The sequence below is a fragment of the Pleurodeles waltl genome, chromosome 9 (assembly GCF_031143425.1).
Source record: "Pleurodeles waltl isolate 20211129_DDA chromosome 9, aPleWal1.hap1.20221129, whole genome shotgun sequence".
Lineage (NCBI taxonomy): Eukaryota > Metazoa > Chordata > Amphibia > Caudata > Salamandridae > Pleurodeles > Pleurodeles waltl.
The window spans coordinates 1,172,020,017-1,172,036,647 of record NC_090448.1 but is presented as its reverse complement, the minus strand read 5'-3'; the positions used below and the strand labels follow the sequence as shown (position 1 = coordinate 1,172,036,647).

Sequence of the window (16,631 nt, the reverse complement as noted above, 5' to 3'; positions counted from 1 at the left end):
GTGCCTGTGCCCCTTAGCCTAGTAACATTTTATTCTGCTTTTTTATTATTTTAGAATCAGACACATTCGTGGTGATGTTTTCTTTTCTTTATCTAGTTATCTTTTTGCCTAGGAAAGCACTGTGTTTTAAGCATGACACTCACTTCGTGCTTTCCTCAAGGCTGCAGCAAGATAGGCTTGTCGGCACAAGTGGTATACAACATCTCGAACATTCACAGAAACGCATGTAGTTTTACGTAGGGATATTTTCGCAAAACATCAGCTGATTTATTATAAAAACATTTCCATACCCCACGCACGTCAGAGGGAGGTTCCACATCCGCATGCTGACTGACTGTTACAGTTGCTTGCCAAGACCACCAGTTCCCTGTCCTACTTGGGGGATGGTCTTCTATAGGCAACAGGCATACTCAGGTGTGGGGGGGATTATGTCCTCCTGGGGGAATCCTGAAGGGGGGGATTAGGGCTTATGCTGTGCTCTAACACAGCTTAGGTAGGAAGCACATTGTGCATAGTGACAGTATGGTGGGACATTTTCTGTATTTTCCCTTCCTTGTCACAATTTTGCTTCTAGCATGTTTCATCATTCTCATTATTGCAATTTTATCTACGACACAGCTGATTCAATCTTATTGAACCATTTCCTGCCTCTGCATGTGTGAGACTAATGTAACTGAGAGAAAAGTATGAGATCTGATCCACCACAATCGCCATGCACCTGGTTGCCATAAATCGCCCCTGCTCATGGGAAGAGATGAGGCGCTGCTAGTTGGCTGGAAACGGATTCAACAGTTGTCACATGGTGTGGGACTGGACTCAGTTTCCCACAATTAAGGTGATGCTGCCCTCCCAAATCCAACAGCCTCATTAGGATAATGAGAGCCCATGAGACACTCCCCTCTCACATGTGCGTTATGGATGTACCTCGCCCTATGCGGCTGGAAGAGGATATGTCATGTCACCCACACCTGCTGGTTACACGTAGAGCAGCTGGGAAGTAGTCGCTGTAATGAAATGAGTCACCATGTGCACAAGCAGTCAGAAACAAGTTCGGACTCATCAGGAAATGGAATACATAATGCAACAGTTAACCAGGAACTATCAGACTCAAGTTGAGCCTTAAGCACTGCGCTCCTTTAGGCAAGGATAAAGTCTGTTTATTTGCTATTCTCTGGTATAAATTGTGCAGCAAACTACTCCAGCATATAATATTGGCACTGACCTTCAGTATCATGGCCTGCAGGTTGCACACCGTTTTCCGCAGAAAGCACATTTATACAATTATCTAACTTTGCTGGGAGCTTGTGACCTGTCCAGTGAATTGGATTTTGTTTTCACACTATGGGCATCGCTCTAGTCTGAATAACCTTAAAGAAAGAATATAGCTTTTTCCTGGTTTATAGCTCGACCCTGCCATCTAGTGGTGAAATTACGATTTTCATGTTTGCCTTTGAGACCATTTTTGATAGAGTGGTCACATAAACATAAGTGGGTGGCACTCAGCAGAATCTCCTGGAGTTTTTACATAACTACGCAGATTACAACTCCATGCGCTCCACCCACCCCTACTAATTTACTGCCTGTCCTATTGCCAAATGGTTCTCTGGGCAGTGAGTGGCATTCTCCAGGTCTGGAGAAAGCCGGGCCGCATATCTAAGGCAGTAGGGGCTTTGAAGATGCAGTTGCATATCAAAGGGGGTAGGGGTTTTGGAGCTTCTAGCCTTTGCATGCAGATTTGCTAGCTATCCTGCTGGAGGAGGTGATAACATCTTCTCTACAGGGGAGGCATTATTTTGTGACCTAAGAAAGCTCTCCCCTATTTTTTGGGGGGAATTCAGAAACATGTCTGTGGTGGCAGACCGGGCAAGACCAGTCATCCAGCACACTTTAAGACTAGTAGGTAGCAGGGGGCACCTCAAGTGCCTTCTGAGTGCATGTCATAACAAATCCGATACTGGCATCACTATGGGTTTATTAAGACGAGCTAACAAAAACCATAGGTTTCAGTGAAGTCATTATGTAGCGAGGTAACTTGTAGTGACCAGTGCCCAGTATGTAAACTTAAGATGGCTTCCCTCTTCTCTTGTACCCTCTAACAATTAAACTAGACAGAACAAGGACATATCTGCATAATCAGATTTGCCCTTACATGTAACATAATGCACCTGGCCTTAGAGACGTAAGGCCTGTTGCAGGGGTGCTAAAGAGTAAGCAGGATGCTATGAATCTAAGAGTGAGGTAAACTGGCGGGTTATTGATCATTGGTATGACTCCGCTCAAGACATTTTCTTCAAAATGGATAACACATTCTCTTCACAAGCATGCACACTTTCATTGAATGTGTGTATTTTTTCCATAAGATATGCTAGACCCTGCACTGATGGACTTGATTTGTTCATTTTGTATCAAAGACCCAGCTTGGAAAGCAGCCTGTGAGTTTTGAAGTCCTGCGCTGCTTTAGACCGACAGTACGCTTTTATTTGCCATTCGTCAAGGTTAGAATAAACAAAAATCCCCTTCTTCTATAGACGAACTGCAATTATGGCAATGTACTTTGAAAAGGTTCATGGGGATATTTTTAGGCCACAAGCACAGCATTTTCATTGCCTACTAGAAATCTCAGAAATGTCCCGAGATGTTGCGATAAAGAAAAATAAAGGTCCATAGCACACAGGCAATCATTTTTTTTTATGTGCAGGTAGATTTGATGAAGAGCCAGCAGTGTGAAAGAAGGCCAATTGCAAAGTGGGCTTTCAGGGCAAGGAAACTCTTTTCCAAGACAAAGATGTGAGGGTTGTCGCCTGGAAGCCGCATGGGCAACAAAAGCATAACTTGAAGTTGACCATTTGCAGCACAAGGAGGAGACTGGAGATTGAATTTAAGTAGGTAATTGTAGGAAGTTGGCTCTGTATGTGCTATTTCAAAGTAAGGAATAGCATGCACAGAGTCCAAGGGTTCCCCTTAGAGGTAAAATAGTGGTAAAAATAGATAATACTAATGCTCTATTTTGTGGTAGTGTGGTCGAGCAGTAGGCTTATCCAAGGAGTAGTGTTAAGCATTTGTTGTACATACACATAGACAATAAATGAGGTACACACACTCAGACAAATCCAGCCAATAGGTTTTGTATAGAAAAATATCTTTTCTTAGTTTATTTTAAGGACCACAGGTTCAAATTTAACATGTAATATCTTGTTTGAAAGGTATTGCAGGTAAGTACATTAGGAACTTTGAATCATTTCAATTGCATGTATACTTTTCAAGTTATTGACAAATAGCTATTTCAAAAGTGGACACTTAGTGCAATTTTCACAGTTCCTGGGGGAGGTAAGTTTTTGTTAGTTTTACCAGGTAAGTAAGACACTTACAGGGTTCAGTTCTTGGTCCAAGGTAGCCCACCGTTGGAGGTTCAGAGCAACCCCAAAGTCACCACACCAGCAGCTCAGGGCCGGTCAGGTGCAGAGTTCAAAGTGGTGCCCAAAACGCATAGGCTAGAATGGAGAGAAGGGGGTGCCCCGGTTCCGGTCTGCTTGCAGGTAAGTACCCGCGTCTTCGGAGGGCAGACCAGGGGGGTTTTGTAGGGCACCGGGGGGGACACAAGCCCACACAGAAATGTCACCCTCAGCAGCGCGGGGGCGGCCGGGTGCAGTGTAGAAACAAGCGTCGGGTTTGCAATGTTAGTCTATGAGAGATCAACGGATCTCTTCAGCGCTGCAGGCAGGCAAGGGGGGGCTTCCTCGGGGCAACCTCCACTTGGGCAAGGGAGAGGGACTCCTGGGGGTCACTTCTCCAGTGAAAGTCCGGTCCTTCAGGTCCTGGGGGCTGCGGGTGCAGGGTCTTTTCCAGGCGTCGGGACTTAGGTTTCAGAGAGTCGCGGTCAGGGGAAGCCTCGGGATTCCCTCTGCAGGCCGCGCTGTGGGGGCTCAGGGGGGACAGGTTTTGGTACTCCCAGTCGGAGAGTAGTCCGGGGGTCCTCCCTGAGGTGTTGGTTCTCCACCAGCCGAGTCGGGGTCGCCGGGTGCAGTGTTGCAAGTCTCACGCTTCTTGCGGGGAGTTGCAGGGTTCTTTAAAGCTGCTTCTTGAAACAAAGTTGCAGTCTTTTTGGAGCAGGTCCGCTGTCCTCGGGAGTTTCTTGTCGTCGTCGAAGCAGGGCAGTCCTCAGAGGATTCAGAGGTCGCTGGTCCCTTTGGAAGGCGTCGCTGGAGCAGAGTTCTTTGGAAGGCAGGAGACAGGCCGGTGAGTTTCTGGAGCCAAGGCAGTTGTTGTCTTCTGGTCTTCCTCTGCAGGGGTTTTCAGCTGGGCAGTCCTTCTTGTGGTCGCAGGAATCTAATTTTCTAGGGTTCAGGGTAGCCTTTAAATACTAAATTTAAGGGCGTGTTTAGGTCTGGGGGGTTAGTAGCCAATGGCTACTAGCCCTGAGAGTGGGTACACCCTCTTTGGGCCTCCTCCCAAAGGGAGGGGGTCACAATCCTAACCCTATTGGGGGAATCTTCCATCTGCAAGATGGAGGATTTCTAAAAGTTAGAGTCACCTCAGCTCAGGACACCTTAGGGGCTGTCCTGACTGGCCAGTGACTCCTCCTTGTTGCTTTCTTTGTTCCCTCCAGCCTTGCCGCCAAAAGTGGGGGCCGTGGCCGGAGGGGGCGGGCAACTCCACTAAGCTGGAGTGCCCTGCTGGGCTGTGACAAAGGGGTGAGCCTTTGAGGCTCACCGCCAGGTGTTACAGCTCCTGCCTGGGGGAGGTGTTAGCATCTCCACCCAGTGCAGGCTTTGTTACTGGCCTCAGAGTGACAAAGGCACTCTCCCCATGGGGCCAGCAACATGTCTCTAGTGTGGCAGGCTGCTGGAACTAGTCAGCCTACACAGACAGTCAGTTAAGTTTCAGGGGGCACCTCTAAGGTGCCCTCTGGGGTGTATTTTGCAATAAAATGTACACTGGCATCAGTGTGCATTTATTGTGCTGAGAAGTTTGATACCAAACTTCCCAGTTTTCAGTGTAGCCATTATGGTGCTGTGGAGTTCGTGTTTGACAGACTCCCAGACCATATACTCTTATGGCTACCCTGCACTTACAATGTCTAAGGTTTTGTTTAGACACTGTAGGGGTACCATGCTCATGCACTGGTACCCTCACCTATGGTATAGTGCACCCTGCCTTAGGGCTGTAAGGCCTGCTAGAGGGGTGTCTTACCTATACTGCATAGGCAGTGAGAGGCTGGCATGGCACCCTGAGGGGGGTGCCATGTCGACTTACTCGTTTTGTCCTCACTAGCACACACAAGCTGGCAAGCAGTGTGTCTGTGCTGAGTGAGGGGTCTCCAGGGTGGCATAAGACATGCTGCAGCCCTTAGATACCTTCCTTGGCATCAGGGCCCTTGGTACTAGGAGTACCAGTTACAAGGGACGTATCTGGATGCCAGGGTCTGCCAATTGTGGATACAAAAGTACAGGTTAGGGAAAGAACACTGGTGCTGGGGCCTGGTTAGCAGGCCTCAGCACACTTTCAATTGTAAACATAGCATCAGCAAAGGCAAAAAGTCAGGGGGCAACCATGCCAAGGAGGCATTTCCTTACACAACCCCCCCCCCCCCCCCAAACGAAAGAGGATGAGACTAACCTTTCCCAAGAGAGTCTTCATTTTCTAAGTGGAAGAACCTGGAAAGGCCATCTGCATTGGCATGGGCAGTCCCAGGTCTGTGTTCCACTATAAAGTCCATTCCCTGTAGGGAGATGGACCACCTCAACAGTTTAGGATTTTCACCTTTCATTTGCATCAGCCATTTGAGAGGTCTGTGGTCAGTTTGAACTAGGAAGTGAGTCCCAAAGAGGTATGGTCTCAGCTTCTTCAGGGACCAAACCACAGCAAAGGCCTCCCTCTCAATGGCACTCCAACGCTGCTCCCTGGGGAGTAACCTCCTGCTAATGAAAGCAACAGGCTGGTCAAGGCCATCATCATTTGTTTGGGACAAAACTGCCCCTATCCCATGTTCAGAGGCATCTGTCTGCACAATGAACTGCTTAGAATAATCTGGAGCTTTTAGAACTGGTGCTGAGCACATTGCTTGTTTCAGGGTGTCAAAGGCCTGTTGGCATTCCACAGTCCAGTTCACTTTCTTGGGCATTTTCTTGGAGGTGAGTTCAGTGAGGGCTGTCACAATGGATCCATATCCCTTCACAAACCTCCTGTAATACCCAGTCAAGCCAAGGAATGCCCTGACTTGAGTCTGGGTTTTTGGAGCTACCCAGTCCAGAATAGTCTGGATCTTGGGTTGGAGTGGCTGAACTTGGCCTCCACCTACAAGGTGGCCCAAGTAAACCACAGTTCCCTGCCCTATCTGGCATTTGGATGCCTTGATAGAGAGGCCTGCAGATTGCAGAGCCTTCAAAACCTTCTTCAGGTGGACCAGGTGATCCTGCCAGGTGGAGCTAAAGACAGCAATATCATCAAGATAAGCTGTGCTAAAGGACTCCAAGCCAGCAAGGACTTGATTCACCAACCTTTGGAAGGTGGCAGGGGCATTCTTTAAACCAAAGGGCATAACAGTAAACTGATAATGCCCATCAGGTGTGGAGAATGCGGTTTTCTCTTTTGCTCCAGGTGCCATTTTTATTTGCCAGTACCCTGCTGTCAAGTCAAAGGTACTTAAGAATTTGGCAGCACCTAATTTATCTATGAGCTCATCAGCTCTAGGAATTGGATGAGCATCTGTCTTGGTGACAGAATTGAGCCCTCTGTAGTCCACACAAAACCTCATCTCTTTCTTTCCATCTTTGGTGTGAGGTTTGGGGACTAAGACCACTGGGCTAGCCCAGGGGCTGTCAGAGCGCTCAATTACTCCCAATTCCAGCATCTTGTGGACTTCCACCTTAATGCTTTCCTTAACATGGTCAGACTGTCTAAAGATTTTGTTCTTGACAGGCATGCTGTCTCCTGTGTCCACATCATGGGTACACAGGTGTGTCTGACCAGGGGTTAGGGAGAAGAGTTCAGGAAACTGTTTTAGGACTCTCCTACAATCAGCTTGCTGTTGGCCAGAGAGGGTGTCTGAGTAGATCACTCCATCTACTGAGCCATCTTTTGGGTCTGATGACAGAAGATCAGGGAGAGGTTCACTCTCTGCCTCCTGATCCTCATCGGTTACCATCAACAGATTTACATCAGCCCTGTCATGGAAGAGCTTAAGGCGGTTCACATGGATCACCCTCTTGGGGCTCCTGCTTGTGCCCAGGTCCACCAGGTAGGTGACCTGACTCTTCCTTTCTAGCACTGGGTAAGGGCCACTCCATTTGTCCTGGAGTGCCCTGGGAGACACAGGCTCCAGGACCCAGACTTTCTGCCCTGGTTGGAACTCAACCAGTGCAGCCTTTTGGTCATACCAAAACTTCTGGAGCTGTTGGCTGGCCTCAAGGTTTTTGGTTGCCTTTTCCATGTACTCTGCCATTCTAGAGCGAAGGCCAAGTACATAGTCCACTATGTCTTGTTTAGGCTCATGAAGAGGTCTCTCCCAGCCTTCTTTAACAAGAGCAAGTGGTCCCCTTACAGGGTGACCAAACAGAAGTTCAAAGGGTGAGAATCCTACTCCCTTCTGTGGCACCTCTCTGTAAGCAAAAAGCAGGCATGGCAAGAGGACATCCCATCTCCTTTTGAGTTTTTCTGGGAGCCCCATGATCATGCCTTTTAATGTCTTGTTGAATCTCTCAACTAAGCCATTAGTTTGTGGATGGTATGGTGTAGTGAATTTGTAAGTCACTCCACACTCATTCCACATGTGTTTTAGGTATGCTGACATGAAGTTGGTACCTCTGTCAGACACCACCTCCTTAGGGAAACCCACTCTGGTAAAGATACCAATGAGGGCCTTGGCTACTGCAGGGGCAGTAGTCGACCTAAGGGGAATAGCTTCAGGATACCTAGTAGCATGATCCACTACTACTAGGATGTACATATTTCCTGAGGCTGTGGGAGGTTCCAGTGGACCAACTATGTCCACACCCACTCTTTCAAAGGGGACCCCCACCACTGGAAGTGGAATGAGGGGGGCCTTTGGGTGCCCACCTGTCTTACCACTGGATTGACAGGTGGGGCAGGAGAGGCAAAACTCCTTAACCTTCTGGGACATATTGGGCCAGTAGAAGTGGTTGACTAACCTCTCCCACGTCTTGGTTTGTCCCAAATGCCCAGCAAGGGGAATATCATGGGCTAAGGTCAGAATAAACTCTCTGAACGACTGAGGCACTACCACTCTCCTAGTGGCACCAGGTTTGGGGTCTCTGGCCTCAGTGTACAGGAGTCCATCTTCCCAATAGACCCTATGTGTTCCATTTTTCTTGCCCTTGGACACTTCAGCAGCTTGCTGCCTAAGGCCTTCAAGAGAGGGACAGGTTTCTTGTCCCTTACACAGCTCCTCCCTTGAGGGTCCCCCTGGGCCTAAGAGCTCAACCTGATAAGGTTCAAGCTCCAAAGGCTCAGTTCCCTCAGAGGGCAGAACTTCTTCCTGAGAAGAGAGGTTCCCTTTTTCTGACTGTGTTGCAGTTGGTTTCCCAACTGACTTTCCTTTTCTCTTGGTAGGCTGGGCCATTTTTCCAGACTCCAGCTCTACTTTTTCACCCTGTGCCTTGCACTGTGCTCTTGTTTTTACACACACCAGTTCAGGGATACCCAGCATGGCTGCATGGGTTTTTAGCTCTACCTCAGCCCATGCTGAGGACTCCAGGTCATTTCCAAGCAGACAGTCTACTGGGATGTTTGAGGAGACCACCACCTGTTTCAGGCCATTGACCCCTCCCCATTCTAAAGTTACCATTGCCATGGGATGTGCTTTAGTTTGATTGTCAGCATTGGTGACTGTATAAGTTTTTCCAGTCAGGTATTGGCCAGGGGAAACCAGTTTTTCTGTCACCATGGTGACACTGGCACCTGTATCCCTCAGGCCCTCTACACTTGTCCCATTAATAAAGAGCTGCTGCCTGTATTTTTGCATGTTAGGGGGCCAGGCAGCTAGTGTGGCTAAATCCACCCCACCCTCAGAGACTAGAGTAGCTTCAGTGTGGACCCTGATTTGCTCTGGGCACACTGTTGATCCCACTTGGAGACTAGCCATTCCAGTGTTACCTGGATTGGAGTTTGGAGTGGAACTTTTCTTGGGACAGGCCTTGTCTCCAGTTTGGTGTCCAGACTGACTACAGTTTCGACACCAGGCCTTTTTGGGATCAAAGTTTTTACCCTTGTACCCAGGATTGTTTTGTGAAGAGGCTCTGGGCCCACCCTCCTGTGCAGGTTTTTGGGGGCCTTTAGAAGACTCTTGACTATTTTTATTTTTGGCTGTCTCACCACCTTTCCCCTGGGGAGGTTTTGTGACCCCTTTCTTTTGGTTACCCCCTGTGGAAGTTTTGGACACCCTAGTCTTGACCCAATGGTCCGCCTTCTTTCCCAATTCTTGGGGAGAAATTGGTCCTAGGTCTACCAGATGCTGATGCAGTTTATCATTGAAACAATTACTTAACAGGTGTTCTTTCACAAATAAATTGTACAGCCCATCATAATTACTTACACCACTGCCTTGAATCCAACCATCTAGTGTTTTTACTGAGTAGTCTACAAAGTCAACCCAGGTCTGGCTCGAGGATTTTTGAGCCCCCCTGAATCTAATCCTATACTCCTCAGTGGAGAATCCAAAGCCCTCAATCAGGGTGCCCTTCATGAGGTCATAAGATTCTGCATCTTGTCCAGAGAGTGTGAGGAGTCTATCCCTACACTTTCCTGTGAACATTTCCCAAAGGAGAGCACCCCAGTGAGATCTGTTCACTTTTCTGGTTACACAAGCCCTCTCAAAAGCTGTGAACCATTTGGTGATGTCATCACCATCTTCATATTTAGTTACAATCCCTTTAGGGATTTTCAACATGTCAGGAGAATCTCTGACCCTATTTATGTTGCTGCCACCATTGATGGGTCCTAGGCCCATCTCTTGTCTTTCCCTCTCTATGGCTAGGATCTGTCTTTCCAAAGCCAATCTTTTGGCCATCCTGGCTAACTGGATGTCCTCTTCACTGGAGTTATCCTCAGTGATTTCAGAGGTGTTGGTCTCTCCTGTGAGGGAACCAGCATCTCTGACTATTATTTTTGGAGTCAGGGTTTGAGAGACCCTGTTCTCCCTAGATAGGACTGGTAGGGGGGAATTTTCCTCCAAGTCACTATCCTCTTCCTCTGAGTTGCCACCCTCAGAGGGGTTGGCCTTTTCAAACTCTGCCAAAAGCTCCTGGAGCTGTATTTTGGTAGGTTTGGGGCCCATTGTTATTTTCTTTATTTTACAGAGTGACCTTAGCTCCCTCATCTTAAGATGGAGGTAAGGTGTGGTGTCGAGTTCCACCACAGTCACATCTGTGCTAGACATTTTGCTTCTAAAAGTTGGAATACTTTTTAAGAATCTACAACTGGTTCTAGAATCTAATTCAAACTTTTACAAACTTTTAAACCCTAAAAGAAATGCTAAACAGGATCTAACACAAGGCCCTAGCAGGTCTTTTAAGAATTTAGAAAACTTTTCAAATTGCAAAAATCAATTTCTAATGACAATTTTGGAATTTGTCGTGTGATCAGGTATTGGCTGAGTAGTCCAGCAAATGCAAAGTCTTGTACCCCACCGCTGATCCACCAATGTAGGAAGTTGGCTCTGTATGTGCTATTTCAAAGTAAGGAATAGCATGCACAGAGTCCAAGGGTTCCCCTTAGAGGTAAAATAGTGGTAAAAATAGATAATACTAATGCTCTATTTTGTGGTAGTGTGGTCGAGCAGTAGGCTTATCCAAGGAGTAGTGTTAAGCATTTGTTGTACATACACATAGACAATAAATGAGGTACACACACTCAGACAAATCCAGCCAATAGGTTTTGTATAGAAAAATATCTTTTCTTAGTTTATTTTAAGAACCACAGGTTCAAATTTAACATGTAATATCTTGTTTGAAAGGTATTGCAGGTAAGTACATTAGGAACTTTGAATCATTTCAATTGCATGTATACTTTTCAAGTTATTGACAAATAGCTATTTCAAAAGTGGACACTTAGTGCAATTTTCACAGTTCCTGGGGGAGGTAAGTTTTTGTTAGTTTTACCAGGTAAGTAAGACACTTACAGGGTTCAGTTCTTGGTCCAAGGTAGCCCACCGTTGGGGGTTCAGAGCAACCCCAAAGTCACCACACCAGCAGCTCAGGGCCGGTCAGGTGCAGAGTTCAAAGTGGTGCCCAAAACGCATAGGCTAGAATGGAGAGAAGGGGGTGCCCCGGTTCCGGTCTGCTTGCAGGTAAGTACCCGCGTCTTCGGAGGGCAGACCAGGGGGGTTTTGTAGGGCACCGGGGGGGACACAAGCCCACACAGAAATGTCACCCTCAGCAGCGCGGGGGCGGCCGGGTGCAGTGTAGAAACAAGCGTCGGGTTTGCAATGTTAGTCTATGAGAGATCAACGGATCTCTTCAGCGCTGCAGGCAGGCAAGGGGGGGCTTCCTCGGGGCAACCTCCACTTGGGCAAGGGAGAGGGACTCCTGGGGGTCACTTCTCCAGTGAAAGTCCGGTCCTTCAGGTCCTGGGGGCTGCGGGTGCAGGGTCTTTTCCAGGCGTCGGGACTTAGGTTTCAGAGAGTCGCGGTCAGGGGAAGCCTCGGGATTCCCTCTGCAGGCGGCGCTGTGGGGGCTCAGGGGGACAGGTTTTGGTACTCACAGTCGGAGAGTAGTCCGGGGGTCCTCCCTGAGGTGTTGGTTCTCCACCAGCCGAGTCGGGGTCGCCGGGTGCAGTGTTGCAAGTCTCACGCTTCTTGCGGGGAGTTGCAGGGTTCTTTAAAGCTGCTTCTTGAAACAAAGTTGCAGTCTTTTTGGAGCAGGTCCGCTGTCCTCGGGAGTTTCTTGTCGTCGTCGAAGCAGGGCAGTCCTCAGAGGATTCAGAGGTCGCTGGTCCCTTTGGAAGGCGTCGCTGGAGCAGAGTTCTTTGGAAGGCAGGAGACAGGCCGGTGAGTTTCTGGAGCCAAGGCAGTTGTTGTCTTCTGGTCTTCCTCTGCAGGGGTTTTCAGCTGGGCAGTCCTTCTTGTTGTCGCAGGAATCTAATTTTCTAGGGTTCAGGGTAGCCTTTAAATACTAAATTTAAGGGCGTGTTTAGGTCTGGGGGGTTAGTAGCCAATGGCTACTAGCCCTGAGAGTGGGTACACACTCTTTGTGCCTCCTCCCAAAGGGAGGGGGTCACAATCCTAACCCTATTGGGGGAATCTTCCATCTGCAAGATGGAGGATTTCTAAAAGTTAGAGTCACCTCAGCTCAGGACACCTTAGGGGCTGTCCTGACTGGCCAGTGACTCCTCCTTGTTGCTTTCTTTGTTCCCTCCAGCCTTGCCGCCAAAAGTGGGGGCCGTGGCCGGAGTGGGCGGGCAACTCCACTAAGCTGGAGTGCCCTGCTGGGCTGTGACAAAGGGGTGAGCCTTTGAGGCTCACCGCCAGGTGTTACAGCTCCTGCCTGGGGGAGGTGTTAGCATCTCCACCCAGTGCAGGCTTTGTTACTGGCCTCAGAGTGACAAAGGCACTCTCCCCATGGGGCCAGCAACATGTCTCTAGTGTGGCAGGCTGCTGGAACTAGTCAGCCTACACAGACAGTCGGTTAAGTTTCAGGGGGCACCTCTAAGGTGCCCTCTGGGGTGTATTTTGCAATAAAATGTACACTGGCATCAGTGTGCATTTATTGTGCTGAGAAGTTTGATACCAAACTTCCCAGTTTTCAGTGTAGCCATTATGGTGCTGTGGAGTTCGTGTTTGACAGACTCCCAGACCATATACTCTTATGGCTACCCTGCACTTACAATGTCTAAGGTTTTGTTTAGACACTGTAGGGGTACCATGCTCATGCACTGGTACCCTCACCTATGGTATAGTGCACCCTGCCTTAGGGCTGTAAGGCCTGCTAGAGGGGTGTCTTACCTATACTGCATAGGCAGTGAGAGGCTGGCAAGGCACCCTGAGGGGGGTGCCATGTCGACTTACTCGTTTTGTCCTCACTAGCACACACAAGCTGGCAAGCAGTGTGTCTGTGCTGAGTGAGGGGTCTCCAGGGTGGCATAAGACATGCTGCAGCCCTTAGAGACCTTCCTTGGCATCAGGGCCCTTGGTACTAGGAGTACCAGTTACAAGGGACTTATCTGGATGCCAGGGTCTGCCAATTGTGGATACAAAAGTACAGGTTAGGGAAAGAACACTGGTGCTGGGGCCTGGTTAGCAGGCCTCAGCACACTTTCAATTGTAAACATAGCATCAGCAAAGGCAAAAAGTCAGGGGGCAACCATGCCAAGGAGGCATTTCCTTACAGTAATCTAATAAAATCCATACAATTAGAGGGTGTATGAAGCTGGCTCTTTATATACTATACCAAAAAGATGTATGCTGTTTTAAGAATCTAGGTGTCCCTTATGAGTAGACAGGGGCTCGCTCTAGCAATCCCAAGGTGCTCTATCTAGGGTAGTGTGGTCAAGCAGCCTTAGGCTTATCAAAGAGGAGTGTTAGACATTTGTTGCATACACAGTCAATAAATGATATACACTTTGTAATGCCCAAAGCACTCTTCTTAAACATGCAGATACTGCAATTAAATGTGCGAGCCCAGGATACTAAGGTAGCGTAATCCTGAAGCCATCTCGGGCCTCTTCAATCCATTTAAAGCCACGCTGCCCCTTCAGCTCCCTCCTGCAGCATTCTGCTTTCTCCCATTGTAACGCTTTTTCGTTTTTCTCTTCCTACGTCTTTCCCATCTGTGTCTTTTGCTTGCAGCAATGCTTGCAGCAGAAAAATAAGTGCCGGCCCTCAAAAATAAGTGCTGGTGCTCAGCACTGGAAACAAGCACAAATTAAGCACTGCGCACAGGGATACTGTTGGTTCACCGAAAGTCAGACTGGAAGGCTCATGTGCAGTGGTGTTGTCAGGCGGGGTCCCGCTGTGGGAGGCACTTGCGGTTTCTGCGTTCCCTGCAAAAGAGGGCGCGGAGTGGGGAGCCAAATGGGGGGCTCCACTTAAGAGGTTCTCAAAACTCCATTGGCACAGTTGGCCCATTGCTACTTGAGGTGAGGGCTCGGGTGCAGTGGTGCTTTCTGGTGTGAGGTTTGCAATGGTGCGGGGCTCTTGTGGTTCTTGCAGAAAGAGGCTGCAGGCAGGGACTAGAGTCCAGTCTGACCAAACCAAAAGAGGGTCCCAACTCTTGAGTCTCTGCTCTTCAGCAGCACCATTGTTTCACTTGTCCTCAGGATTTGGGACTTTAAACACTGTTTTGTCTGGTGGGATCAGGCTGGCAGAGGCCTTGTCTGTATTTTGATGCCTGCAGAGTGCACAGGAGTAGCTCTGCTACTCCATGGAAGATGCTAGCTGTTTCTTGCAGCCCTCCCAGACTTTTGGAGGGTAATCTGCTGCAAAAGTTGTCATTTGAGCAATTGTCTGGGACAGCAGGCTGGCTGGCAGGTTTGGCACCAAGTCAGTCGCTGCTCCTCTGTTCCTGCTTCTCACAGCTCACTGGTGTCCTCCTTGAGTTAGTAGAATGTTTCTCTGGTGCCAGGGTCCACTAAACACTAGATTTAGGGGAGTTACGGGGAGTGAAGGCTAGCACCAATGTGCTACTGACCCTTGGGTCAACCCCTATATGATCACTTCCTGCAGGGGAGTGGCCATAACCCAGACCCAGAGTTCCCAATTCTGCCATCAAGACGGCATCATTTCCATAGAGTGGGGCACATGAGAGAACTCACCCTAGGGGTGTCTGACCTGGGTGTACTCCACACCTCCTAGCTTAGCTAATTTCCAGCCTGTCCTGGTGCCATGCTGCAGCACTTAAGGACACTCTTTAATACTCATGTCCAAGGTCCCAGGGGTACCATTTACAAGGGACTTTTAGGGGTGTGGAAGGTACTACCAACTGGGGAGCAACGGACAGTTTTAGGGAAAGATCTGGCACTGGGGACCTGGTTAGCAGGAACCCAGTGCACTTCAGTCAAAATTGCATCAAAATACCAGGCAAAATGTGGGGGTGGCCATGTGAAAAAGGGGAACTTTCCTACAGAGGGAAAACCTCATATGCCCAATGGGTGTGAAGAAAAGCAGAGTTAGCCAGTAAACAGCAGGGGAAAAATTGTTGAGGCCATGCACGCACATTTGAGCACTATTACAAAACCCTGTGCTGTACAAAAAAGCTTTAGTCCTTCGTGCTCAAGGAAGGGCATAGGTGTACATTTGGGTTTACCACCCCATAAATAAATTAGAGGAAGACGTACGCAAAAGAATCCATGAACTGAAAGATGCATTCCTTCTCTAGGCCACACGGATAGTGGTAGCTCTTCTTGCAACGATTCCCTACGCAGCCGATGGATGCACCTTTCTTCCTGCAGAATGTACAAGTCTACAAGAAAAAAAAAAAAAAAGTCAGCCAAAACGTACACATTCAGCTTATATGTAAATAATAAAGTACACATACTTGAGTTACTCCCCTTGTAAGGCGGGGAATGCAAGTTTTAGATATTGTGACCTGCTGATTGTTCAACTACCACGTGTGACGAGGGTGTACCGAGGAACCCCACACAATCTTTTTTTTTTTTTTTTTTATAGTTGGCAGATGCTTTATGGAGATTTACATTTCTTACTAAAGAGTCCTGTTTCAGAGGGTTTGCACTTTCGGTAGGAAGTTGTTTCAGATCTTGCTCTCCTTCCATGTTTATGTAAAACAGGGACCTTGTGCAATCCATTTTGGTTAGTAAATATGATGGCTGGAAGGAGAGAAGGAAGTCTTGAAGGGTCAAATAAAGACAGACCGAGATCTAGCATGCTGATGCGAAGTCTTAGTTCTTGGAAGGAGAAGAAAGGAACCAATAGATAAGTCCACCAAGAGCTCCTCTCCATTCTTGCAAGGACCTGCTGGTCGTCCTAATAGCTTTTGGGACTAGGTCCAGGAGGATAGACCGTGCTCTTTTAGGCCTCCAACCCCCATCACAGACTTTAATTTAGGCATAACTTTCACTTTGTCAACACATCTGTTGTGCTTACTTCCACTGGAAGTCTTACTTTGCAGGTGGTACTATGGAATTTAAAAAAACTGCCTACTTTGAATACACTCTAAGAAAAAAAGGCATTGACTTCGGTGTTCATCAGGGTTCCTCATTATCTCCTAGTCTGTTCAGGGTTCAAGGTGAGCACCTGGCTTTCCACCACCAGCCCTGTGTCTTCAAGGATAATCCAACATGGATTATCCAACAAAGGCGTAACAGTGGATTACTACTGCAACGTTACGAAACATAAGGGGTAGAATGATCAGCAAGTGGTAGAGATTAAATACAGGAGTGGAAAAAGGATCTATGGAACTCTGCTTTCTGGCAATGGGAGCTGTGTCTAAAAGAGCGACGCCCAGATGAGGCTGTCCTGAGCGGAAGTCCTCACAGGAACAAGCAGATCAAAGTACCACAGCCTCCGAGGAAAGTCTGGAGTGATGCAGGTCATCCATACGCAGCCCCTTATGCAGCTTCCTCAGAATTAGAGGAATCAGGAATAAAAGGTGTAATAAAGATTGAAGTCCCCACTCAAGCATCTCCCAGGGCTCTGTACAGCACAATGGAAGGGCACAGAACTG

At 48.2% G+C, this 16,631-nt stretch overlaps 1 protein-coding gene across 2 annotated transcripts in view; it reads right to left on the bottom strand.

Annotated features, from left to right (window-relative positions):
• G2E3 (G2/M-phase specific E3 ubiquitin protein ligase) overlaps nt 1-16,631 on the bottom strand; it is a 245,406-nt gene that overhangs the window by 145,201 nt on the left and 83,574 nt on the right. For both annotated transcript variants that reach the window (XM_069209054.1, XM_069209055.1), the window contains one exon: nt 15,286-15,410. In XM_069209054.1, the coding sequence (XP_069065155.1) occupies nt 15,286-15,410 (125 nt within the window). The remainder of the gene's footprint in view (nt 1-15,285; nt 15,411-16,631) is intronic.